This window comes from Cyprinus carpio, chromosome B13, assembly GCF_018340385.1.
Source record: "Cyprinus carpio isolate SPL01 chromosome B13, ASM1834038v1, whole genome shotgun sequence".
NCBI classification, from domain to species: domain Eukaryota; kingdom Metazoa; phylum Chordata; class Actinopteri; order Cypriniformes; family Cyprinidae; genus Cyprinus; species Cyprinus carpio.
In genome coordinates this window covers 15660789-15686809 of record NC_056609.1, presented here as the reverse complement: position 1 = coordinate 15686809, position 26021 = coordinate 15660789, and the positions used below count along the sequence as shown (strand labels likewise).

The 26021-nt window shown below is 37.8% G+C and overlaps 2 protein-coding genes across 3 annotated transcripts in view; one reads left to right on the top strand and one right to left on the bottom strand.

Moving 5' to 3' along the window:
* The first annotated feature begins 8023 nt into the window (after positions 1–8023).
* Positions 8024–24738, top strand: mmrn2a (multimerin 2a). 2 transcript variants are annotated; one of them, XM_019069130.2, is made up of 8 exons: positions 8024–8463; positions 15719–15841; positions 16612–16718; positions 18027–18110; positions 18778–18948; positions 20609–21045; positions 21121–22636; positions 23228–24738. In XM_019069130.2, the coding sequence occupies exons 1-8, from the start codon at positions 8129–8131 to the stop codon at positions 23629–23631; spliced, it is 3177 nt and encodes a 1058-aa protein (XP_018924675.1). In that variant the 5' UTR covers positions 8024–8128; the 3' UTR covers positions 23632–24738. The 2 variants fall into 2 exon arrangements, with proteins under 2 accessions (XP_018924675.1, XP_042592757.1); XM_042736823.1 differs by lacking the exon at positions 18778–18948.
* Positions 23863–26021, bottom strand: part of LOC109096665 (bone morphogenetic protein receptor type-1A-like) — a 24794-nt gene continuing 22635 nt past the window's right edge. The window contains exon 13 of the mRNA XM_042736834.1: positions 23863–25990. Coding sequence (XP_042592768.1) covers positions 25865–25990 — 126 coding nt within the window. The 3' untranslated portion in view covers positions 23863–25864. The remainder of the gene's footprint in view (positions 25991–26021) is intronic.

Sequence of the window (26021 nt, the reverse complement as noted above, 5' to 3'; positions counted from 1 at the left end):
TAGTTTTTTTGTTTTGTTTAATTCTGTATAGCTTTATTTTTATTTCAGCTTTATTTTTAGTAAGTTTAATCATTCAACTTAAACATTTATTTTAGCTAGCTGTCAAAAATCTGTCAAAAAGCTGTCATGTATAATTTTCTTATGGTCAAATTTAAAGCTATATTTTTAGTTAATTTTAGCTTTATTTCAGTTTTTAACACTGATTCCTAGTCTATTTGAAGTAATTATAATTACATTTAATTCAACATTAATATATGGCTAGATACATGGTTAAATATCCATATCAAACTATGCAGGCTGCACTGACTTCCGCACCAGTGGCAACACTCCTCAGGCTCATAGAGCCTGTCATATTCATAAAATAATAATTTCAATCTGACATGAGTGTATAAATATATGTTTGCTGCAATCTAATATGGATCCTCTTTGTGTGGACCATCTTTGTGAAGCTAATGTAAAGACTTTTGTAGCATTTTTTGTAGCAACAGTGAAGTTAAGAAAGAACCTCATAACCATGATTAGATTATGTTATGCATGCAGTATCTCAATGAATAATCTTTTTCTTTCTATGTTATACAAGTTGTTCCATAAATATCAAAAACTGTATCTTGATAAGAGCTTAATAAAATCACACTGGGGCACAGACCTAAAAGAAATGTGGGTTTTCATCATAGATGTGATTCTTGTTGGCTAATCCAACATGAACAAGGCAAATGATGTATAGTCTTTTATATATTTATTAAGTTAAATCCCTTAGTGAGCTTATGCAGTCTGAGCCACTGCACCACTATGAACTGAAATTCAAGGATTCAAGCATGCTTTTTCTGATACATCATGATGTTAAAAACCCTAGGAATCACTTGATGGAAGAAGTTTTCTTACCTGTGTTTATACAGGACGTTTGGGCAATATAGTGATGAGACTGTACGTATTTTCAAACAGCTATTGGACTGCGTGGGACATTCTAATTTTAATGAAAGCTTTTTTATGCAAAGGAATAAAAATAAAATAAATGAAATATGACTTTTTATCTCACACTTCTGACTTTTTTTCTTGCAATTGTGAGTTTGTATTTCACAATTCAAAACAGCAAGTTTATATCTTCTTATAAACTCACAATAAGATTGGACTGGCTTACTTGGATTCCTGTCACAAGGAGAGATTTGATACAAATAACTTATTAGTTCATGAAAGTACAAATGCAAAGGTTTTGTCATTATTCATCCTGGCAGAAATCCAGTAACTTATTCTCTCAGCTGTGCCTGATAGATACAAAACTGCTCCTGATATGTTGCAGACGGCTCTCACTGAGCAGAAATAGCGTCTGGTCTCTAGTAGCCATGTGACCTTATTATCCACCTCCATGATGATGCTCAGCCCAGGATAACTAAATGACCACCTCTGTATATCTAAATATAACTCCTTGCATTTCCCAGGGCAGTGAGAGAATGTAATCTAATACTGGCTGCTCAGAGCTCAGTGCTATCGGGTCGATATGTATCCATCACGTGGCAAAAATCGAGACCATGGGAGAACAGCATGATCAGTACTGAACTAATCATCGACATGATGACAGAACAGTGTGAAATACCTCATCCAAACGCTCTCAAATCACCTTTGAAGGGATATCTAAAGCATATACGTCAGACTTTGCAAAACAAAATTCTCTCTAATTTAAGCTCAGCCCTAATTTAATAGAATTCATCAGTGCTCAGAAAGGCCCTTTGTGCTGAAAAGCTGGAGTGTAATGCTACTCTATATTAACTACATGAAAAATTAACAAAATGTTGAATGTACTTGTTTACTTCATAGGAGCAAACACAAGTCTGCATCTTAAAGCATTTTCCATCAGTGCTACAAGATGAAAACATTCCATTCATTAAGAAGGTCAGTTCATGTTCATAGTCTTATTTTTGCTTATGCTCTTCAGTTGTCTGGCATTAAGTCTCCTTTTCTCTCTCTATCTCTTGTTCAGTCTTCTGCCTGTAACAGGAGTTATTGTGGTTGATCAAATGGATCATCTGACTGTGGTTTCTGTAAGGGTGTGATGAAACAACTGGCATCCTAATGCGCCTAGGTTCAGGGCAGCCTGAGAACTGCTTTGAGAATGGGATTCAGGGAAAAATCCAGTCTGTGATCATACCACATACCACATCCCTGCTGTCACAATATAAATTTTGTATTGCATAGTGCCACTGGCAGACCTTTGATGACACTTAAAAACAATGACTGTTCTCCTAGATCTCTGTGGTGACACTCACATGTTTACAAACATAGAGCTTTGATTTAGGACTAAAGGCTAAAACTTTGGACATGGTAATTTCACTCATTCAGTGTTATTTCTTTTGAAACAATATTGAACTCCATTTAAAAATATTCATTATTCAAAATTTCATGAGTTAACTTAAAATGTATAATTATATGTTGTAATAAATGTATATACAGTATGTCTGTATAATATACACAGTACAAATGTTTTTATTTATCAAAGAATATAGCAGTGTTTCCACAAAAATATTAAGCAGCACAACTGTTTTCAACATTGATAAAAATAAGAAATGTTTCTTGAGCAGCAAATCAGCATATAAGAATGATTTCTTTAGGATCATGTGACACAATAGACTGTAATAATGGCTGCTGAAAATTCAACTTTGGCATCACAGTGTATTATAATAAAAATTGGTTTTATATGAAATACCACTTCCCCAAAAATATTGAGTGTGTGTGTAGACATACACAAATACATTTATATGTCCTAATAAATAAATAAGCAGTAAGTAACATAGAGCATGTAGCTATTGCTGTGAAATGAAGATGTATTGTTATAGTTGCATTGTATTAAAAAAAAAGTTTAAAAAACCTCACATTTTCTCTCTCTCACACTCTCTCTCCCCCTCTCTCTCTCTCCCCCCCCCACAAAAACACAAAACACACACGGTTTTAACTCATTGAGAATACTTTTTTTTATTTGGTTAACTCTTTTGAAGAAATTTTTAACAGAGTTAAGCCAAATACAGTTTTGGAGTTTTTAGCTAAATTAAATTCTAAAAACTAGGGCTGTCAGTTTATTGCATTAACATAATTACAGAAGTTATGAAAAAAATTACGGGATTCAAATCTTTTTAATGCAGTTAAAGCACTGGCCCCACCCCCAGACCTGTACGTCATCTTACAATTCATACAGTTGACTGTTGACAAATATAATGCATGGCAACAACTCTATAAATGCAGTTTATTAAAATTCAAGATTTTGGTGCAAAAAAATGGTATTGAGTATTGAGTACTGCTGAGGTGGTTATGGAAGCCCTGGTTCCAGCAAAAAAAGAACCCTTTGGCCCACAGTGGTCTTCAGCTTGACAAAATGCATTTTTTTGTAGAATGTTCATTCAGCACCGCAGAAATTCTCATTTTCCCAAACTTGACGCATTCATACCCCATAGATTCTCTATGGGGTTAGGTCTAACATATCTAGGCTGTTTGCTGGGCTATAAAGGTTTTGTAGTCAAGCACACCAACACCATGGTCATTTAACCAACTTTTGGCAGTTATTTATACTGTTTTTATTTCTATGTTCAGGTGCCATATCCTGCAGTTAGGGGTCAAAATGAAATTTATGTCAGCATCTTCAAAAAGCTGGTTGCAGTCAGCAAAACCTTTTACAGTGCGTGATGGTTGTTTTTAATGCATTTGAAGGAAGGATCCAAAATTTCTTGGTAAATGGAATTTTTTTTTTTTAAAGAATGTGTAAAAATCTTGTGTCGCATAGGAGACGAAGAGAAAAATAGAAAGACGAAGAGAAAAATGGACCCTAACACCTGCAGAATGACACTTAGAATTTCACCCCAAATCATCACAGACTGTGGAAACTTTACACTGGACTTCAAGCAACTTTGGCTATGAGCCTCTCCACCCTTCCTCCAAATTAGACTCTTCAGACCATTTTTAGTTTGTTTGGCCTTCTGGAAATGAAATACAAAAGTACTTGCTCTCATCTGAAAATTCGGCGACTTGACTTTGTGGCACCACTGGGCAATGGAGTCCAGTTTCTTCTTCTCCTTCAGCCCAGGCATAAGACGCCTCTGACATTGTCCATGGTTCAGGAGTGGTCTTAACAAGAGGGCCAATACGAAAACTGTAGCCAAATTCCTTGACACTTCTGTGTGTGGTGGCTCTTGATGCCTTGACCCCAGCGAGCCTCAGTCCATTCCTTGTGAAGTTTACTCAATCATACTGTGAATCGATTTTGCTGGACAATCCACATAAGGGCTGCGGTTCTCCAGACTCTAGGTTGTTCATGCAATCTTTTTCTCATCCACACTTTTTCCTTTCAACTCAACTTTCTGTAAACATGCTTGGATACAGCACTTCAGTGAACAGCCAGACTGTAGCTTTTCCTTGAATGAATGTTGGCTCTTGTGGCTTACCCAGTCCTTGTGAAGGGTGTCAATTCTTGATTGTTTTTCTGGACAACTGTCAGATCAGCAGTCTTCCGGTTGTTCATGATTGTGTAGCCTAGAGAACCAAACTGAGAGAACATGCTTGTTTACAGAAGGCTCAGGAAACCTTTGCAGGTGTTTTTGAGTTGATCCTAGCTGATTGGTCTGTCACCATATTCTAATTTGTTGAGATAGTGAATTGGGCTGGGTTTTTGGTGTTTTGAATGATGAGCCAAAATCATCACAATTAAAAGAAGACTTAAACTACTTCAGTCTGTGTGCATTGAATTTATTTAATACACGAGTTTCACAATTTGAGTTGAATTACTGAAATATTTTATACAACATGCGATTTTATACAACATTAGTTTCAGTCCTGTAATCAAAACATCATGTAATTAATTCAATTAAACATTTTAATCGACTGACAGCCCTTATAAAAACATGATATAATTAATCTGTAATATTTCTCGCCATGAAAATAGCCACAGAAGCTGGAATGGTGTTAAACACAAACACACACACGTTTGTTTTTGTGAAAAGTGGGGACATCCCATAGGCGTAATAGTTTTTAAACTTTACAAACTGTATATTCTATCGCCCTACACCAACCCTACACCTAACCCTACCCTTACAGGAAACTTTGTGCATTTTTACTTTCTCAAAAAAATAAATTAAAAAAACTCATTCTGTATGGTTTATAAGCATTTTAAAAAATGGGGACATGGGTTATGTCCTCATAAGTCACCCTCTCCTTGTAATACCTGTGTCATACCCATGTCATTGGTTCTGTCCTGATATGTCACAAAAACGCACACACACACACACACACACACACACACACACACACACACACACACACACACACAAAATGCCTGCACAGGGTCTGTTTTAGTGACTTTGAAAATCCATTGCAACAGCTTGTGTTGCCTGGAAACAAAATGTTTTTGTTTTTTCTCCTCATTGAATCTGGGTCTAAAGAATTAGTTCAGAGGTGAGAACTGTGAAAGACACTTTCTCTACTAAGTAGCTCTTCAAGCTGTGGGTCAAAGGTAGTTCACCACCAGAGGTCATTCTCATTATGACAACAAAATGCATAAGCTAGCTGAAAGGCTTTCTGATTGGTCGCTGAAATATAGGCTACCAAATTTGCACAGTAGTGCTAAATGACACATAAGTTGGAGACAGTCATGAGCCTTGCTTAAATACCTGTGTATGTTACTGGCAACTGAACCAACAAAAACAGCCGAAGCTCAGGTCTCATTAGTGCTTACTGTAGCATCAGCCATTGCTCCTGACCACACTGGAGCTAATGGAAGCTTTCCTCAGGCACAACATATTCTCTACTTTACAGCCCAAGTCCCTCTCTGCCTACAGCTTATGATAATTATATACCATGCCATAAGTCATAGATGCACATTACTGGTAATAATTAATCAAGCTGTGAGTCAGCATTTAAATATTTAATGTCAACACCGTTTTCAAAACAAAAATATTTTATTGGTGTTTATATGGTTATATGTTTCCATACTACATAATATCATGGTCATTAAATATTCACTTGGTTAGCTCTACAGTTAGCTTGAATCAGTTCTTGATTATTATGGCGTCTGAAAGACAGTTCGTTCATCAGCAATGCATTCTCATCATCAAGGCAAACAATATATCAATAATACTTCATGAATTCAACATGCTGTACTAGTTTCACATTTGTTTTACAGCAGTGACATCTACTGGTGACTTCAAGTAAGCGTCCTGCATGAGGCTTGATCATTGCAGTCTGTCATATATAGTTTATATTCCCTGATTCGAAAACGACCAAATTTAGCTCGCTTCTTAGCAATACAATCTCTGTTTTGAGCTCATTTGAACAGTATATTAACACACAAATGGTTTTATTCCCCTCCAGACTGCTCAGATTCTTTTTATTATTTTTTACCATTTATCTTTCTAATAGGCTAAACATTCACAGTGTCCTTAATGAAAACTACAAACTGGTATAAAAGTCTTTCTCTTCAATGAGTTCTAAACAAACTATTTGATAATTGTTTATACAGAACCATTAAAACATCTGTTTCTGTAAGTATGGTAAAGCAGAGAAACTATACTATTTCAACTAAAACACTGACTCATCCTTTGACTAAACAATAAAGGTCATAAATCCATGTTTCCTCGCATACTGCTGCCAGCAGAGGGCCTCCCAGCTATCTCTTAAAGGTACAGATCACCCAAAAATGAGAATTCTATAATCATTTTCACCCTGTTCCAAGCATTTATGAGTTTCCTTAAATAATTTATCCATCGTTTCTATGCAGTTACAAAGAACAGAGCCTGGGGCTTTCAATCTTTAAAAATGATGCAAAGTCATCGGGACATAAATGGTATCTACAGATTTACGTACAATGCATACTGGTATATGCTTTGGAGAAATATCATAACTTTGAGTGGTGGATTTGTTTGATTATATATATGTGTTTTATTATTTTATTTTTTTGTGAACCAGATCAACTGATTCTTTGATGAGATATGAATTGGCTAGTCTCACTAACTCTGATAAATTTTTTCAGTGAGGACAAGATGTCAAGATTAAAAGGGTTTCTTAGGGCTGCTAAGATCTTTTTATGTTTTTGAAAGAAGTCTCTTATGCTCACCAAGGCTGCATTTATTTGATCAAAAAATCAGTAAAAACAGTAATATTGTGAAATATTATTAAACTTAAAAAAATACCTGTTTACTATTTTAATATATTGTAAAATCTAATTTATTCCTATGATGGCAAAGCAGAATTTCTCTTCAGTGTCACATGATCGTTCAGAAAACATTGTAGTATGCTGATTTGGTCCTCAAGAAACGTTTCTTATTATTATCAATGTTGAAAACAGTTGTGCTACTTAATATTTTTGTAGAAATTATAATACATTTTCTCCAGATTCTTTGATTACTGGAAAGTTCAAAAGAATAGCATTCATTTAAAATACTTTTTTTTTTTTTTTTTTTTTTTTGAACAATGCCTTTTTCATATTTATGATGAATTATCCCTTCAAGTTATTATCCCTTCAGCAGTCCCTGCTGCTGAATATATAAGAAAGAGAAAAAACACATAGAAATATAGGGATGAAATACTGGTGTTTCCTCTTAACCCAAGTAGTTTTTTCCCATGATTTTATGTATAAAAACCATTGTCCTTTTATCTTCTCGTAATACAAATACACTTGCATTCAGCTTTAACATCCCTTTCCTGAGCTACTTAGTGTCGAGTGGAGACGAGAGCAGCAAGAGGTGATAAGAGTGTAAAGCTTCTGGTGACCAGCCAAGAGAAATGGACTGCTTCCTCACTCATACAGTCAAGTGTGTGTGTCCAGCACCTCCGAGCATGTAAAGCCTGAGAGCTGACCGGCCTCATTGTTCCAGGCTCCACAACCTTTCCACGGGGAGTAAGCTGAATGTGAGTGGGGGGGCATTTCCGAGGATTGTTGGAGGCCTTTGAAACTATTAAGAGGGAGGGGAATAGATAGAGGTGGGGGACACAGGGAACGGAGGGGAGTGGACTGACAGGAGAAGGGAGGGAGAGGAGCATTTTCGAGATGGGGGGTGGAGAGTTTCCATAAGGCACCAGAGAGCAGCGGCTTTACAACATCTTGTTCTCTCGTGTTTGTAGCGGTTCCTGTGTATGTTTTGAGGAGCTCACAGATATGGTGGTGCTGAGGTTGGCCGTGCTACTCCAGGGGCTGCTTCTCGCAGCACAATGTGAGGTCAGAGCCAGAGACCCGGAGCTAAAAGAGGAGGATGAGCTGAAAGACATGTCAAACGGTGGTGGATGGGACCGCAGGGTTCCACTGGTTGGGTTTGGAGCACCTCATCATGGTCAAGGACTAAACAGGCAGAGCCCTGATGTTTATGGGTCTGTCCACCATCCACTTGGTCATGGACACCATGATCCCACTCCTGGACATCTTTCTCCAGACATGCCTGAGGGAACAGGGGACCCATCAGATCCAACAGCTGGGGGCTCTTTACCCCGCACTGGGCAAGTGTTGCTGTTCTTCATTCATTCATCATGCTTCATTTGATTCAAATACATAATCGTGACCACATTGTACAAAAATATAAAGTAATTGCTTGAGGTTTTATCTTAAAAGGGGGTTGTCCACCAGGGTAATTCTCTCATAATCTGGCTCATTACATGTACGTCATAAAAAACGTGCATGGTTTGCATGGTTTTAGAGCTCATTATTTATCCTGGAGAGCCACCCAGGTTGAAGCAGAGCAGCAGCTTGTGGGGTTTTAAAAACAAAGTGAAGTTGGGTTCCTCTCCATCATTTCCTCAAGTTTCTTATCTTCTTATCAAAGCTAATTTTTGTAACAATTTCTTTACTTTCACTTTTAATCAGTTTAATACATCCTAGCTAAATAAAATAATATATATCTTTCAAAAGATACGCCATATCTTTCAAAAGATACGCCACATCTTTCAAAAGATACGCCACATGAGGCTGAAGCAGAACAGCTTGTGAAGCAATTTCTGTAAAAACAAAGTAAAGTTAGGTTCCTTCTCCATCACTTCCTTAAGTTTCTTATCTTCCCCATCTCTGTTACAATCAACTTTTGGCTGAAGCTAAACACAGGAAAAGCGTTCCAGCAAACATTTAGAGGTACCTGTTACTAAGAAAATTCTGTGCTTAAAGGTCTCCTCTAACATCCCCTCAAGAGTGCCCATATGTTTTCTCTTAACTCTGACTAATCCATATAATTCAGCCTAATTACCTGGAGCAGATAGGAGCCGAATGTTTCCTGTGCTTTGAGATCAGACTCAGTTTAATCTTTGTACAAGAGCTGGGTCACTCTTTACGTCAACCCGCATACATACATTACACCCCAGTTTGCTCGGCAGCAGGCTTGAGCCTCTGATAACAACCTCACTTTGTATTTAATATGGTGTCCTTGTGATTAAAGGAAGAACATCTGCTTTGAGTCAAATTAAGATCCCATTAAAGCCCCATTCAGAATTGAACTGAGCATTACCTGACAAAGTCCAATTCATGCGGTTACTGGATTGGGATTTAATTTGATTTGAGGTAGCAAAAACTGTACAGTACTTTATTAATTACAGAAGTCTAATTATTTTAAAAAATAAGGAATTTAATTAAAAGAAATGTAACTTCTGTAGGAGTAGTTTTTAATAACATATGAATGAATTAGCAATATATACAACATATGAGGTATTTATTTACAGAAACATTCAATGATTTTAATGATCAGTTATTTAAATACCACATGCAGAAATTGTATATTGGATAATTATATGTTTTCATTTTAATATAACATTTTTAGTATGAATTAAGAATAAATGTTATTATACATAAAACATTTACAGGCTTTTACAGATTATTATTAATAATCAGCTGCATTTGCAATTGCAATGCTTCCATTTATTTGTAATGTAACTTGTCTTTTATATTTTGAGGTTTATCGTTAAAGCCTAGGGTAAGATAAAAGGTTTGTTAAATAACAGGTGGAATTTAGGGGAGGTCTCGGTCTGTGGATGAAAGAAAAGGTCCTTTTTTAGAGATGTGATGTCTTGTCACGCATGGACAGCTCTGAATAGTTAAAAAGAAAGACAGAGTGACAAAGAGAGAGTTTGATGCCCAGGTGCACAAAATTGGAGGGAGCTGGAGGAAAATATCACAGATCATGGTAACAAAAGGAATGTTTTGAAGTTTTGTGGAAAATTAAATAAAAATGGTCGGAAATAATTTAAATAGAAATTTCACTTCACAAAGTTTCTCAAGCTTTCTGAACAAAAAACAGCTGCTGGAATATCACAACAAGTCAAATGTCAAAACAAATGACATGTTCTTATGAAACAAAACCTTGTTTTGCAAAAGTCAAATCATCAAGACACACGTCTTTTGTCATTGAAATCCCTCGAATTCATCTGAATGTGGATGTTCTGACCTGACAACTCACACGTACCTCTCTCCATGCCTGTGTATTCGGTAATGGTTTCTATATTTCAAATCCTCTCACACACTCTTCTTTCTCTGATGTGGTTTTAGTTCAACTGCTTTCATTTTGGGTCTGTCTCAGGAAGCTGCTCTAGCTTACGACCTGGCCCTGAAAAAGTTCTGCATACAATTTACTTATTGGGTCTTAACCAATCGTAACAGAGGTCTGTCTGTCTGTCAAGAAAAAAAAAAAAAAAAAGTAAGAAAGGAAAAGATACAAGAAAATCCTTGTTTCCTTTTGTGCTTAAATCAATATAAACTCACCACTTGCTTATAATGAGCTTTATTTCTTGGACTAGAATCAGAGGAATGACATGGATGGGAGAGTTTTATCTGTTGCAGCTGCTGTAACAGTCAGAGGCAATGGGAATTCTGTATAGAGGATTCAAAGTCAAACTAAATCCTCCATTAATATTCAGCCTAAATATTTCAACTATGTATATAGTAGTATGCAAATGTCTGCTGATAAAAACATCAAAGCAGCTTTTCAAAGTTCTTTGATTTGTTACAGGCATTTGTATACAAGTTTTTCTCCAACTCATGTTAATATATTATGGCTTGGGATGTTCACTATTTTACAGTGTGGTAAGGAAAATACACTTCATTCAAAAAACATTACCATTCAAAATTTTTAGGTCAGTAAGATTTTTTTTTTAATCAGTACTTTTTTCCACATTAATGCATTTAATACAAATATTTATAATGTTATAAAAGAATACCATTTCAAATAAATGTTGTTCTTTCTAACTTTTTATTCACCAAAAGTATGGTTATGATTTCCTCAAAAATATTTAGCAGCACAACTGTTTCTAAAATTGATAAGAAGAAATGTTTCTTGAGCACCAAATCACCATTTTAGAATGTTTTCTAAAGGATCATGTGAGAGCTGGAGTAATGATGAATAAATTACATTTTAATAAATATTAAAATAGAAAACAGTTATTTTAAATTCTAATAATATTTTACAACATAATTGTTTTTACTGTTTTGCAGCCTTGGTAATCATAAGTGACTCCTTTTAAAAAACATGAAAAAATTACTGACCCTGAACTTTTGAGCAATAGTGTACATAAGTAAATTATATCTTGTTCAGTTAACTTCTTAAGTAAATGTGTGTGTGTGTGTGTGTGTGTGTGTGTATATATACTGTAGTCTTACGAATATTTAGATATTTGTATTAATAACAAGACAAAAATACTGATTAAGATAATTATTTTTTTTGCAATACACTCTCTGGAAAATGACACAGGACCAACGGAAAGTATGAAACAAAGGGGCTAAAGGTTAGAGGTCATGTCAGTCTGTATGCGTGGAAGTCCGTGGGTATCTTCATTGCGTAAGGATCCCAGGATGAGGGAAGTTTGCTGGAGGGACAGACAGACACACCCTTCCTTTAAGTAAACACAAACCAACAAAACCAAAAGGAAAGGCAGTGTGCTTACAGAGATGTCCATCCATAGAACTATATGGCAGGAAGTGACAAAGTCTGATTTAAGCCTGAAAGGTGCTGATTAGGGAAAAGGAGTATATATGGGCCAAACTTTAACAGCCAGTTCTGTACATAACTGTCTGTCTGTGATGCAGTAAAATTGTAGTTTTTTTTGAACAAGTAAACTTACTAAATGGAGACAGAAAATTAAATTGAATGGACTGACAAACAAACTGCCTAATTTGTTTTTCTTTCTGTATCAAGAGTGCTAGAATTGGGCTCCAGATCATTCCAACTTGATTTAACGTCTTCTTAAGGTTACAGAAGCTAACATAAACCAGAGATGAAGGCAGCAAGAAGCAAGTCTGTTGTGCACCATCCTTTAATTCTTTAATCCCAGTCTGCCCCAGAATAAAGCAAAATCACAGACTTGTAAACTACAATGATTCACGTGCTTTAAGTAACTTGTCCTCTTTAGACCTTTAATCCCTTTACCCTAAGATCCTATTAATCAATGAGAACATTACGGTCAGCTTAGTTATCAAAACAAATATAATGTCAGAGGAATGACCAAGTAATGTTCAAAACACTCCATGTGTTAACTCCAACAACAGAGACAAACGTCTTTACATCTGCAATACGATTCCCCTCTGTTTGACATTTTCAGTTTGTGTGCATTAGCATGAAAATGTACTGTTGCACAAGAATCACCACTTGGATATTTTTCCTTACTCTGACATTTTGTATACTGAAAATGTGAGTTGTTGTTGTTGTTTTTTTGTCACAGTTTATTCTATTTAGAGACAAGCACTAAAGCTGTTTATGTAAGACTAACTGTGGCAAGTATGGTACACAGTTGTATTTTGTTTCAGCTCAAACCTTGCGTAAAGCTCTCTTAGGATAAATCATGCTGTAAGTTTCATAGTCTAATGATCTAAAACGCATTAGGTATTACTAATCATCCATAAATAGTACTGTTACTTACCAATAGTGTTGGAATGAGTATGTTTGTGTTGTGTTTTGGCTTATAAGTGAAGTGCAACTTTGCTTAACTGATTTAGGAACACACGATATGTTACACAAAAATCTAAAACTCAACCTGGCTTATTCCCAGTCATCAAAATTCTTTCGAAATGTACTGGTCTTCTTGAGCTTATCTGCCCTACATTCATGTTTGATTAATGGAGAGACCAATACAGCGTTTCTCATTCTCAAGCTCATACCGAACGCATTAACCATTGACCAAGACTGAACAATTACACCCAAAACAATTCACAACTCGGCAGTGGATGTGATGGATTTGGCAGGGAGGTTTTGACCCGTCTTGCTTTTGGACTATGAATCATACATCAAGAGGATTGAGCAAGTTAAAACAACCAATTGCAGGATGATGTTCCTACTCAGAGGACCATTTCCAAATACATCTACCCACAGAGCCTTATCTGCCCAGCCTTTAACTTCAACAAACCTCTGATCTCTGCTCAGTGTTACCGGTTAATTCGTAATCAGTAACACAGACTCATGTCAAAGATCAGCTCTAATGATGTAAAATAACTGCAGCTCATCATCATCAGCTCTGGCGTGACCTCAGGAAAAGGACCTCACAGCTGGACCCAATGAAATCTTAGTGCTGTGTTTTGTCTTTCTGGTCAGTTACCCTCAATCAGTGTATGTAACCAACCTCTCTAAACCTGTGACATGGTACGGACCTTTTCTGTCCTTTGTGTGAAGCAATGACCTTTCCATTTTATTTATCTCCTAATTGAGCTCCTCATTTGTATTCAACAGGTCAAAGCAGGAACAGGGTGTTTGAGCTTGCCCTGGTCAGAAGGGGGCTCGGTTTTTTACAGCATTGTAAATCAACAGAAAACTTTTCGGGCCCTATTTTAACAATCTAAGCACATGGTCTAAAGCGCACGGCACAGGTGCACTTAGGGCGTTTCCAAATCCACTTTTGCTATACGGGAAAATGAGAACTGTGTCGGGCTGAAACTAGCAAAAACACTTTTGCCGCACTTTGCGCTGCATTGTGCCAGGTGTATGATAGGGCCCTTCATTTCCCTCACTGCCAGATCAGATCAGGGATGCCATGCTCTCAGCACTATTATAATGAGTCATGACTGTTGGCATCCAGACACCTATTCTTTGGTTCCTGGTTTGAAAGGAAGCAACTGTGTGCCAAAATAAAGTGGATTTGGTGGACACATTGTGTTGATAGGAATGCAAAAAAGTTTGCAGTTGTAACTGTCGTAAGCTAGTAATAGCTGTGCATGTAAACCTCACTCCCCTGATCTCAAGAGGCGCGCTAGTGACTGACGCTAGAAGCCGTGGCCTTTAGCCTCCCACGCCGGAGACCACGATTCGAATCCCGTTCAAAGCGAGGTGAAGTAGAACTAGTTACATTGGTGCCGTGACCCGGATGGGAGTGAGGTTTAAGGGGGTATATTGCTGCTGCCACACAGAGCTAAAATAAACATGTGATTTATTTCTCAGCTGTTTATCTTCACAGACATAACTGACTGTTTTTATAACTCATGTGTTTTTAACGTAAACTTTCTGCCGCTTTCTGTCCGTGTGCTTCGGATGTGTGCACTCAGAAAACTGTAGATCAGAAGTTTAAACTAATATGGTATAAAACGCATGACTTCAGTGCGATAAACATAATAATCAGAATCAAAACAGATGTTTTTTTAGCAGGTATGAGCTGTGATGGCACAGGGGCAGCTCTATTCTGAAAAAGGGGCGGGGAGCAGCAGCTCATTTGCATTTAAAGAGACAGACAAAAAATAGCTTGTTTCTGCTTCCACTCAAATAGGCATTTTCAAAATGATATAATAAATGACCTGTTGGGTATTTTGAGCTGAAACTTCACAGGTACATTCTGAGGACACCAGATACTTGTATTACATATTGTAAAAAGGGGCATAATATGTCTCCTTTAACAATGTATATTATTTGGATGTAAAAATCACAACTATCCATTTTAAAGAAATAGTGTTTAAAAAAAATATATTTTTGTGGAAATATATTGGTAATTCTAACTTTGTTTTCACTAACTCCATAGCTTTGATTAGATACATCATATCCGTTTTGATGGTCGGACAGGGTCTAGTTGCAAAAGTTCAAATACTTCAACATATTCAAAGCTCAAATGGATTTGAAAATTCTGCATACACATATGATTGAAACTGTTTCAATGTTTCACACTTGTAATTTGTGCACACTTGTAAACTTGTGTTTTGCACCACTTTTAACCCTGAAAAGAGGTTTTCTGTGAAGGTTTGTGTGAGAAAAGTCAAGTTGTTCAGCAAGAGACGGCCAATCATAAGCTGCCACAGTGCTTGCCTCATTAAATATTCATGCGCTTTGTATAGTCACATAACTTTTATATACATAAGGAAACTCTCAAAAATTACACTGATTATTATTTAATTTGTAAAACTGTCTTGATGTACAGCGCTGGTGCAGGAATCGCAGCATATTTACTCTTTAATGTTGCTGTAAATGGTGTTTATTCCAAGAACTTTGAGGAAAACATCCGGCCATTGATTCATCAAACTAATTTGAGATTACCATGGATGCATTCCAAGCAACACATTAAAGGGCTTAATGTGTCATTTGTAGGTTAATATTTGCCTGTAGACAATGAAATATTTTTAGGCTTGACCATGAGAACTACGAGAAAAAAGGTTCAGCTAAACACAAGTATGCAAAAATAACTATGTTTTATTGCTAAGTGCATCTGTACAATGAACCTCTGGCCTTGACCGAACTGGATACTTCCGATGTTTCCTAACTACGTAGTATTCTTAATAAGTCTTGTGGCTGATGTTCACTCTCCCTTCCAGGAATTGGTGTGCGTTTGTTCACAAGCGTGCTGTTACTGTGGCAGTATCCTGTGGAACTGAGAAGTACACCATCAAGTCCCAGAGTCCCTGTCCTAACGGCACCCCAGACTGCCAGCTAGTCATGTAAGTAATACATTATATCTTAAAAGTGAAATGTAGATTCTGCACTACAAGCACCAAACCATCACCTGTTCCATCACCTGCCACAGTTGGGATCCGGAAGTAAAAAAATTCCTTTCATTTTCCCAACAGATAAATTAATTTTGAATGATGATTAATGAACTTTTAAAGACCTACCTGTGAACTACGAGGTTGTTAACTGATGTTATGCTTTTGCTAAAGCCATCAGTCTGCATTACTTGTTTTTTAAATAATTGTGCTCAACAGTGGGATTACATGATTCTGCAGAGAAATCATCATTTCTCAATCTGAGTTATGTAATTATGAGAAATAAATTTCAAATCAATAGTTTTATGTTTATGTTTTTAATTCAATTATGCCATTCTCAATGCTTTATAGGATTGTAGTTTGTCTCATTAAAGACGTCCAGTACACAGTCTTGTACCTTTGTCTTTTTATATCCACCTATTTTCTTTTTCTTCAAATTAAAGTGTGTGATGTTGTAATTCATCTCCTACCTGGCTGGTTTGGTTCATGACTTTTTAAAATCCCTTTCGAAAAATGAATGGGAAAAACACTTCTGGAACCTATAGGTTGCTGAAAAAGTGCATTCTATTGGTTGAACACACAGTTTGTCCTGCCCATAAACTCATGTCACTGGTTGAGTTTTTACTGGTTCATGCATATTAAGTTAGAATAGAAAAGGTATTTTAACATAAAAACGTGTACTACATCTCATAACTTAATTGTTATGCAACATAATTTGTATGCAGGTACAAGCTGTCCACTCGGCCAGTGTACAGACAGAAGGAGAAAATCTACACTGCACTTCTGTGGCGATGCTGCCCTGGGCATGCTGGGAAAAACTGTGAGGAGACAGGTAATGATGAGCTTTGACACAACAGTGCTTAAAGGGTTAGTTCACCCAAAAATTAAAATTAGCCTGTGTTTTACTTACCCTCGAGGTATCCTAGTTGGATATGACTTTCTTCTTTCAGACGAATCCAGTCTGCGTTATATTAAAATTTGTCCTGGCTATTCCAAGCTCTATCATTGCAGTCAGTGGTTGTTACAGTTGAATAGTCCACAAGTCGTCAAATAAAGTGCGTGTATCCATAATAAAATGTGCCTCACACGGCTCCGGGGGTGAATAAAGGCCTCCTGTAGCGAATCCATGTGTTTCATATCCATATTTCAAACGTAATTAACACTTTTCTCTCACTTCCGGTATCTGTCATATCCGGAAGCTGTTCCAGGGGATGACGTAGGACTTCGGCGTTGCGTGATTAGTGATGAAAGCGGAGCGAGAACAAAACAAAACACTGGTCACGAATTAGAAGTACAAACCGAGGATTTGTAAAGAAAAATGTCAGAGGATTTCGATATAAACCAAGAGGAGACTTGTTTCTTTTGCTAAGGCAAGGAAACTTTGCTTCCTTTACTCCTATTTACAAACTCACGAGATTTCATCCACCGGAACGCCTTCCACGTAAGACAGATACCAGAAGTGAGAGAAAAGTGTTTATAAAGTTTGAAATATGTATATTTTTCTTGCAATAATGCATGGATTCACTTCAGGAGGCCTTTATTCAACCCTCGGAGCCATGTGAGGCACGTTTTATTATGGATGCGCATGCTTTATTTGATGTCTTCTGGATTGTTCAACTGTAACACCCGCTGACTGCAATAATAGAGCTTGGAATAGCCAGGACAATTTTTAATACAACTTTGACTGGATTCATCTGAAAGAAGAAAGTCATATACACCTAGGATGCTTCGAGTGTGAGTAAAACACAGGCTAATTTCCATTTTTGGGTGAACTAACTCTTTAAGGTGATACTGGAACCAAGAACAAGAAGTGTTTGCAATACCATGACTGACTTGCTTCATAAGTCAGTGATAAACTGGTTTGCTTCTACACTGGTACTGCCATTTTCAAAAGAATGACATGGTGTTACTCCTCTCTTGTGTACATGTAACAACATTAAAGATCTTAATACACTGCTTGGCCATATAAACATCCCCCTTCTAATGACCAAGCGTGGCTCTTTCATCTACTGTAAATTGGACCAGATTGTCCTAAACAGATGCAAAATGGCTTTTGTAAAAGGAGCTTTTCACTGGTGAGGTGCCATATGTTCTTGAAAACAAGAACGTAATTTTATTTCTCTGTGTTTTTTCTGTGCAGTCACAGACGGCCACGTCTCGGAATCTGAAGACCCCAGCATGGCAGGCACAGCACATCCAGGGGGACATGAAGCAACAGACAGACGTATGTGGTTTAAAAACTCTTTCATCTTTAAATAAGTTAAAGATCTACAGTTTTGCCATCTGTGATTGAATGAATACAACATGAATATTTGCATCTCTGCATGCTGATTGGTAAATACAGCATTCTAGCCATGCATGACTATATACCTGTGACAGACTGACACAGCCTGGCTGCTAAAACAAACTGAGGAAATGAAAAAAGTGTGTTTGTACAAATATTAGCTGGCTATGAGAATGTTATTGCCCCACATGGGAGGACGGAAAAGGGCGTATGAGCATTCTGAAGGCAAGGGGCGAGCCCACACAGGGTGTTAACGTGTATGACCATGCTTCAGTCCAAGCATGGACAAAACAATAATACACACATGCACTGGAGCACGCTAGAATAATAGCACGTTTCAGAGGAGGCCGTCAAATCCACAGCTCTAAAAATAATCCTTTGAGTTGGTTGTTGGGACATAAACAAAGGCTTTGGATGCAAACGTGGAAATTCCCATGCTTCTGATTAATCTGATACTAAGCACTCCTACTATTGACCTTCCTGAGATTCAAATGCACAGGTCAAAGTGTACAGGTCACATTCATGCAGTGAGTAGAGCATAATCAATCAATACAACCACAATGCCACATTAGATTTGGCACTACTGTTTTTTCTTCTCTTTTCTTAGGACATAACAAACTAACTCAGGAGAACAGAGAGCAGAATGATTACCAAATGTTTGGCAGTCCACTGTATGAAGCTCAACAACCTGATGTAGAGAATCAAACTGCAGCAGAGCCCACTGATGATTATGAACACAGCCGTCATGCTGGCCATGACCACTTTGAGAGGAGAGGATGTATGTTAAATTTTATATGCAATATTCCTCACAGACTTTGCTTTGACCACATAGAACTTGCTAGCACGTTGCTAAATGGGACTGCAGAGGTTGACATGAAACATCAACACGCCAAACTGGTCAACACATCTAGTCTATAGTCCACTTTTAGTCTTGTGTTTATGCGTGCACTGTTGAAACTATTCTAACTCAAACTTTCCAACCTGTAGATTTTAAATAAAGACAGAAAAGTTTTAAGAAGCTTAACGGTTTTTACGTTGAAGAAATGCGACCATGGCGTCCTTTGTTTATAGCCTACCTTTAGTTTTCTAATTCTGGCAATTCTATATATATATATATAACAACCGGTCTCTCTTTCCACTCTGTTGTACATCCAAACACTACAGAAAACAGATCACATGTGTTGTCCGTACAAGAAACTTGCTTACCAGACATTTCCTTTGGTTGTAATATGCATGGTCAGAGATATTATGGGGATATTATTCTGTCTGTCAAGAGCTGGTCTCTCTTACATCCTTCTGTTCTGTCCAGAGGATGCCAGATTAACAGAACAGTAAATAATGCTGCAGACTGGGGGAAAACCTCCATTCCTCGGCTATGACAACTCCTGCTTACTGTGCCTTCTCAATACTAGTTCCTGCACAGGATATCCTCTCTTTCCCTGGGAAAAAAAAGTCCCCCCATACAAAACACTGTATGGTTTTGAGTGTGATGTAATGGTCTATGGAAACAACAGAGGTTCAGATATAGATTGAATCCAGGCACATACAACCCTGGGAAAACTTTGAACGACTGGAGTGGTATTGATGTAAGGACACATTTGTCACATAAATAACGCTTGAGAGCCTCATTTAAATGTGCATTCTCTCACAGAATAAGACAAAAGAAAGAAAAACTTTGAAGTCTGAATGGAGAATTTTCTTCTAGTTACCCTGATGTTCTGGGTAGGCAGAGCTTTTGTGTTTGTATGAAGTGTGGTTCAACTAGTAATAACAATGTTGTCAGAGTAATAGAAGTTGACTCAATCATATATATTAGATTTTACAACACAGGAAAAAAAACAGCAGGAGCATAAATTCTGAAGCTATCCAGACAGTGTTTTGACAGCATGTGAATAAAAAGGATAAAAACAGCACATGACCTCTATATTCAGCCTCCCAGCAGGGAACTTGTACATGTACACATCTCTTCTTGCTTCAAACTCTTAACTAAAACTTGTGCACAAAAACCTAACAAAACATACCACACACATAGTTTCTTACAATGCAGGGGATGTGAAAGACCTTTGGCTGTTGAGGGGTCAGTTAAAAGGTTCAAATTCAGTTGAATGACTCAGGCTGAAATGGAAGTTGACATAAATCTTTCCGCCATATTTTTTAGTTTCCTTATGAGCAACACAAAAGGTCAAACAGGACATACAGCACCACAGGGAAAATTATTATCTAAGAATGACAATAGAATCAAATTTCTATTTTGGCAATGTGGTTATTATCTTCCAAAACAGTATTGTTGCTGGGATTCCCCTCTTAGTAAGTTGCTTAGAATGTTCATAGAAACTGATGACCAATGAGAACATATCTATTTTAAGATTTTCTCTAAACAATGAAAAATTAAAGTTCACGTGTCTTGGTTTCGCTACATTGTCTTTCTATTTTTCCAGATCCTTATGCTATAAATGAAGGTGTTCCTCAACCTGAAACTCCTTACCTTCACCACGGGCTCCTACCAATCTTGAAAGAAGCTGTGATGTCTCAGCTGCAACCCATGTTGGACAGTTTCAATCTAACCCTGGAACGATTTTCTCAAGAGGTGCAGGGATTGCAGCGGGACATGGCCCAACTCCGACATGAACAGGGGCAGGGGAGGGTCACTGAGCCTCTGGAGGTTGGTGGTGAGGAGCACACTCCACAGGAGGCTGTTGAGGCAGAGTTGAGGGAGAGTTTCCAGAAGCTGGAGGAAGTGAAAGCTCAGTTTCGCAACCACAGCGATGAGGTAGAAGCGAGGCTCCACTTGCAGCAAACCATGCTGCACTACAACCTGACGAATTTCAAGACAGACATAGATGTCAAACTCAAACATAACCAAAAGATGTTACAGGTCAGAATTTTTACTCAACCTCATGACACTTTTATATGTGCAGAGCTATTGTACTGAATGTGTGTCTTGCTCTAGGTGAATCTCCACTCCCTGAACACGTCAATGTCTGAAATGCGGCAGGAGCAGGAAAGGCTGGACGAGGAACTTCAGAAGATTTGGCCTGAAAAGAAGACCAATCCTGCACAGAGTCAGTCTTATGAGAGCACAGCTGTTTGGGAGGCCATCACGCGTCTGGACAACAAAGTCATCAACAACACAGTGAGACTTAGTGGCTTGATTGAAGGCCATGAACAAGTGACGGCAAACATTAAGGACCTCCAGAATGGTTGGAACGATCTGGACAAGAAAATAGTCCAGACTGGCCTCAATAGCCAGGTTCAGTTTATGGAGACCGTTTTAGAAGTGGAGGCAGCCAAGGTAGCAGTTCTTGACCGCATTAATGAGCTGAACAGCAACATCAGTGTTCTCCAAAGCACCCTGCAGGAGATGGAGACTGATGTCGACTATCTCTATACAGTGTATTACAAGAATATAAGTTCGGCAAGTGGGGATTGTGACTGTATCGCACTTGGAGCATCAGTGACCCAGTTGGAAGACACTGTAGCTAATGTGAAAGAGATAGTGAATGAAAATAAGCTGGCCCGTGAGCGTGAGGCTCAGGAGATGTTAGACAGTCTGTCTCGGCTTCCAACTGTGGAAGATCTGAAACTAGGGCTACTAAATGTGCAAAAGTCTCTTGCTTTTGAACAGGAAAAGAGCAGAATGTTACAGAACAATGTGATACAACTCCAGGCCTCTCTTCTGGGCAGCCAGCAAGACATCGAAATACTCCAAGAGCACGATAGGGCCAAGGTCGAGAAGATCCAGCAACTACAAAGCATTTTCAACACTTTGCTTCAGGATGCCATTCGTCATTCGGAGGTACTGGAGAGTTTGCTTGGGGAAGAAGTGTTAGAGTTCATGGCATGGTCTCCTGAGGAAAAAAGACGTTTCTCTATACCAGAATTGAGGGAAAGCATCAGAGATATGCAAGAGCAGATCAATGGACACAGTCGCAGCTTGGCCTCAATGCTGAACTCTGCTTCCCCTCAGGTGACGGCAGCAGATGAGCCCTCAGTGCTTTCAGACTGGGCCTCGGTGGGCATCAAAAGGAGACGTGGGGATGAAAGGTTTGACTTATCCGAGGAGCTTCCAGAGTACTCTGATAATGACTTCTGGACTTTGGAGAAAATGGTGAAAGAACTTGGAGCTGACATTAAACAGCTTGAGGAACATAGGTGTCCTTCTTGCTGCAACTGCACTAAAACTGCTGCCACTGGTGGTGTGGAGGTGAAACTGCAGTCCGAGGTGGATACTTTGCGTAAGGACCTTGAGACCCATCTTGGAGTTTTTAACAGCATTTTCAGTAATACAGAGGGACTTATTGGGTCTGAGATATCTGTAGATTTGAATAAACTGTCAGCTTTGATGAAGAGAAAGGAAGCAAAACAGCAAAACAGGAAACAAAGAAAGAGAGCAGATAACAGAGCAGTTCAGACGGGAGAACGAGTGAATTACCGCATCAAAAGGGATGCATCACTGGAGTCCGCAGGTGAGGAGATAATTAAACATATAGTAACTTGCAAAAGTATTCACACTCTTACAGGGCTTTCTCTTTTAAACAACTGCCACATCAAAATTATTTTTATATTCTGTTCTTTTATAGTTACAGAGCCTTGTACATTACATGAAGGGGGAAAATAATATTATGGCCACAAATTAAGAATTAATTAACACAACTTTGTTTTAAAAGCCAGGAAACAAATTAGTACAATATGGCAATAATTCAATTAAAAGGAGGGAATTAATTAATTAAAACATGGCAATGAATTAATAGGTTGTGGGAACAAAATTTTCATCCTCATGTCATGTGTAGGTTTCCATGTTTCAGAGACCCTTGCCTTAAAATAACTAAATATAAAATTTTCTAGACAGAAATAATGTAGTTAAGGTAATTATTTAACATGCTACGTTAAGCAGGTAAAATGGTTTTCACATTGAACCTAGAGTAAATGTTAGTTGACATTTGTGACAAGAGCACCCCCAGTGAGAGTCAGTTGTAATTGCATTGTCATGTCTCTTTTTTTATTTCTCACAGCATTCATATTTTAATGCCTTTTCGTTATCATTTGATTTCAAACAGTGCTTCGTCAGCTCCCAGATAGTCCAATTATGTTCCTGGCCAGCACTACAGAAGGTGCTAACAGATCTGGTACAGTACTTTTTGAAAGCGTGACCCTAAATCATGGACAGTTATACTCGCCAAAAACAGGCATATTTCGTGCTCCTACTTCTGGTGCTTACCTCTTTGTGGTAACACTGGACTTTGGACCAGGCACATCTCTGGCTCAATTAAAGAGAGGTGGAGAGGTAGCTGCCTCCTTACGGCAGAACCCGAGGAAGTTGGGTGCACCTGCAACACGTGTCTGCATCCTCCAGATGGATCAAGGAGAGGAACTCCGTCTAGAGCTGGTGCAGGGAACTATAGAGCGCAACAACCCACAAGATAACACGTTTGCGGGTCTACTAATGCTGCAGACCACCTGAGAACATGCAACTAACTAAAAGTGCAAAAGGACTGCAAGATGGCAAAAATATGCTTTTTTATTTTTTTGCACTGCTCACCACTTAAATGTCTCATTCAGGATCTGAGAGATTAAAATAACAGCTAGCAATTCGGAAACTTACATTTGGTTTCAGTGTGACAACTACGATATTCCTTATAAGCCCTAAAATAGATGTCATTCCAAACAAACAAACAAAACAACTCACAAAAAAATGTGTACTAAAATTATATTTTTAAAAGATTACATTGACAAATATTATACAGAGTTTGAGGCCTAATCTTAAGGCACCCTTTCAACATGGGGCTGAATAAAACAAAAAACATGCTTTCAAATTAGACAGGTTGTTTAATATATTACATAGCGATGGGCTGGGTGATACTATGGTAAAGCACACTGAAATCTATACAGTAAGGGAAAAACACATCCTTTCAACATGCTTCATAACTCAGATTACAGTGAGGAGGTACATTCTCAGTTTTAGGATGAAGTTTTAGGGGATGGATGCAAAATTAAGCATTTGGGAAATTGCAGACAAAATTACTGAAACGAAAAAGATGAGATGCTTCTGGAATAGCAATGATTCATCGTTCTTTAATGCAATCAGAAGCTAACTTAATGTTTTAAAATCTCTTTTAGCCACAGAAAAGCATTTGATATAAATGATCAATTTCACAGATTCAGTTTTAATATTTCTTGTACAGTAAGAGTAACCAATGTATGCAAATGTATTTTCATATTCACCAAATCTAGTGTTTCGCTTGCGTACTGTACTCTATGCTGAAGTTATCCAGTCTGAAGTGAGATAATGTTTCCTTATCTATTATTTATTTTCTGAATATTTTAAATCCTTTTGTAAGCATGTCAGTAACCTTGACATATTGTTTCAATCAAGATGCCCTTTTGGCATTTCCTGGCATACTGTTCTGAAAGTATTGTGACAAAGCACCTTAGTCTGGCACATAGTATATTCACACATCCTGTCTTTAAGGGTCCAGATAGTGGCGGAAAGAACTATTGTGAATTGTTCTGTTACTATTAAAAATCACAGTGGTCTTTTCAATGGCACTGAGAATAATAATAATAATAATAATAATAAAGAAAAAATTATTCTAGAACACAACACTGCATTTTCTAAAGAATAAAAAAATGCATGGGAGTTCTGTAAACATGTTATGCAACAATGTGTGTTTTGGATCGTACCAGTTACCAAGAGCGTATTTTGGCAGCCCTTACTGAAATATAAAGCACTGATGGCTAACAGATGTTACAGTCGTACCCTTCACCTTCAGCCTCCTCATAAACATAAACACAGTTCAAACACAAGATTCATAATATTGGCAAGGATATATGGTCAGAATATCACCAAATCCTTGAAAGTCACATTCATAGTAATCCGTACCAAAAAACCTGCACCCAGCATCTCTAAATAAAGTGAACTCAGGAATGTATCAACCTACAGTATCCCCAACAAACACTACACTGAGTTTGTCAACTTTGAAGTAAGAAATCGCTGATCCACCCGACCTGTCAGTCTTAAAATGAGATGTATCGGCAGCTGGTTTACTTTATGAAACTAAATGGTCAAAGGCTTGCACACTGGGAATGTTAAAAATAGCATGCTTTAAAAACTCAAAGGACATATGGTTTAAGCAACAACCAATTTGACAAATTAAACTGCATCTACTGAAAACGCAGCATGCGTCTCTTTACCTTTAATCTTCTGTGGGGGAAATAGTTAAATTATGATTTTTAAATGCCACACATCAGATAGTCTACAACAGCTCTTAACTGGACGAGATTATATTGATAGCATATTGTTTTGCTCTGTTGTCAGTTCACCTATTACTATAATATATTACACATCATACATTAAATCACAGTATGCTTTACACAGATCCCATGAGAAGTCAACAGCATTTCATCCATATGGCAGGAAATCTAAAGAAATCTATGCAGAATAACTTGAGTGTATTTTAAGGCAGTGGGGTTTATGTCAATCTTTCCCACTCTACTGTTTCAGTCTGTTGCAGTAATCCTCTGATCCAAGTTTGCAATGATACAGCTTTCACAGAAAGCAGCAAACGCACCATTGTCTGATCCAGGAGAGAAAGAGAGCTCGCTATATTTCATAGTTAGATGTGTTAGAGGTCACCATCACCGACCCTCCTCCTCTGTGAAGGGGACAATGATGTCAAAGACTAAACAAAAACCACTCAGATTTTAATGTCTTGAGATTCCACCATTTTTGCTAAAGTCTTCTTGACTCGAAGGATGGTCAGGCGCGATGCGGGATTGTGGGCCCAGCATTCTGACATCAGCTTTAACATGGCCCTCAAACACTGGGGAAACAAACTCTTATTAGATCATGAA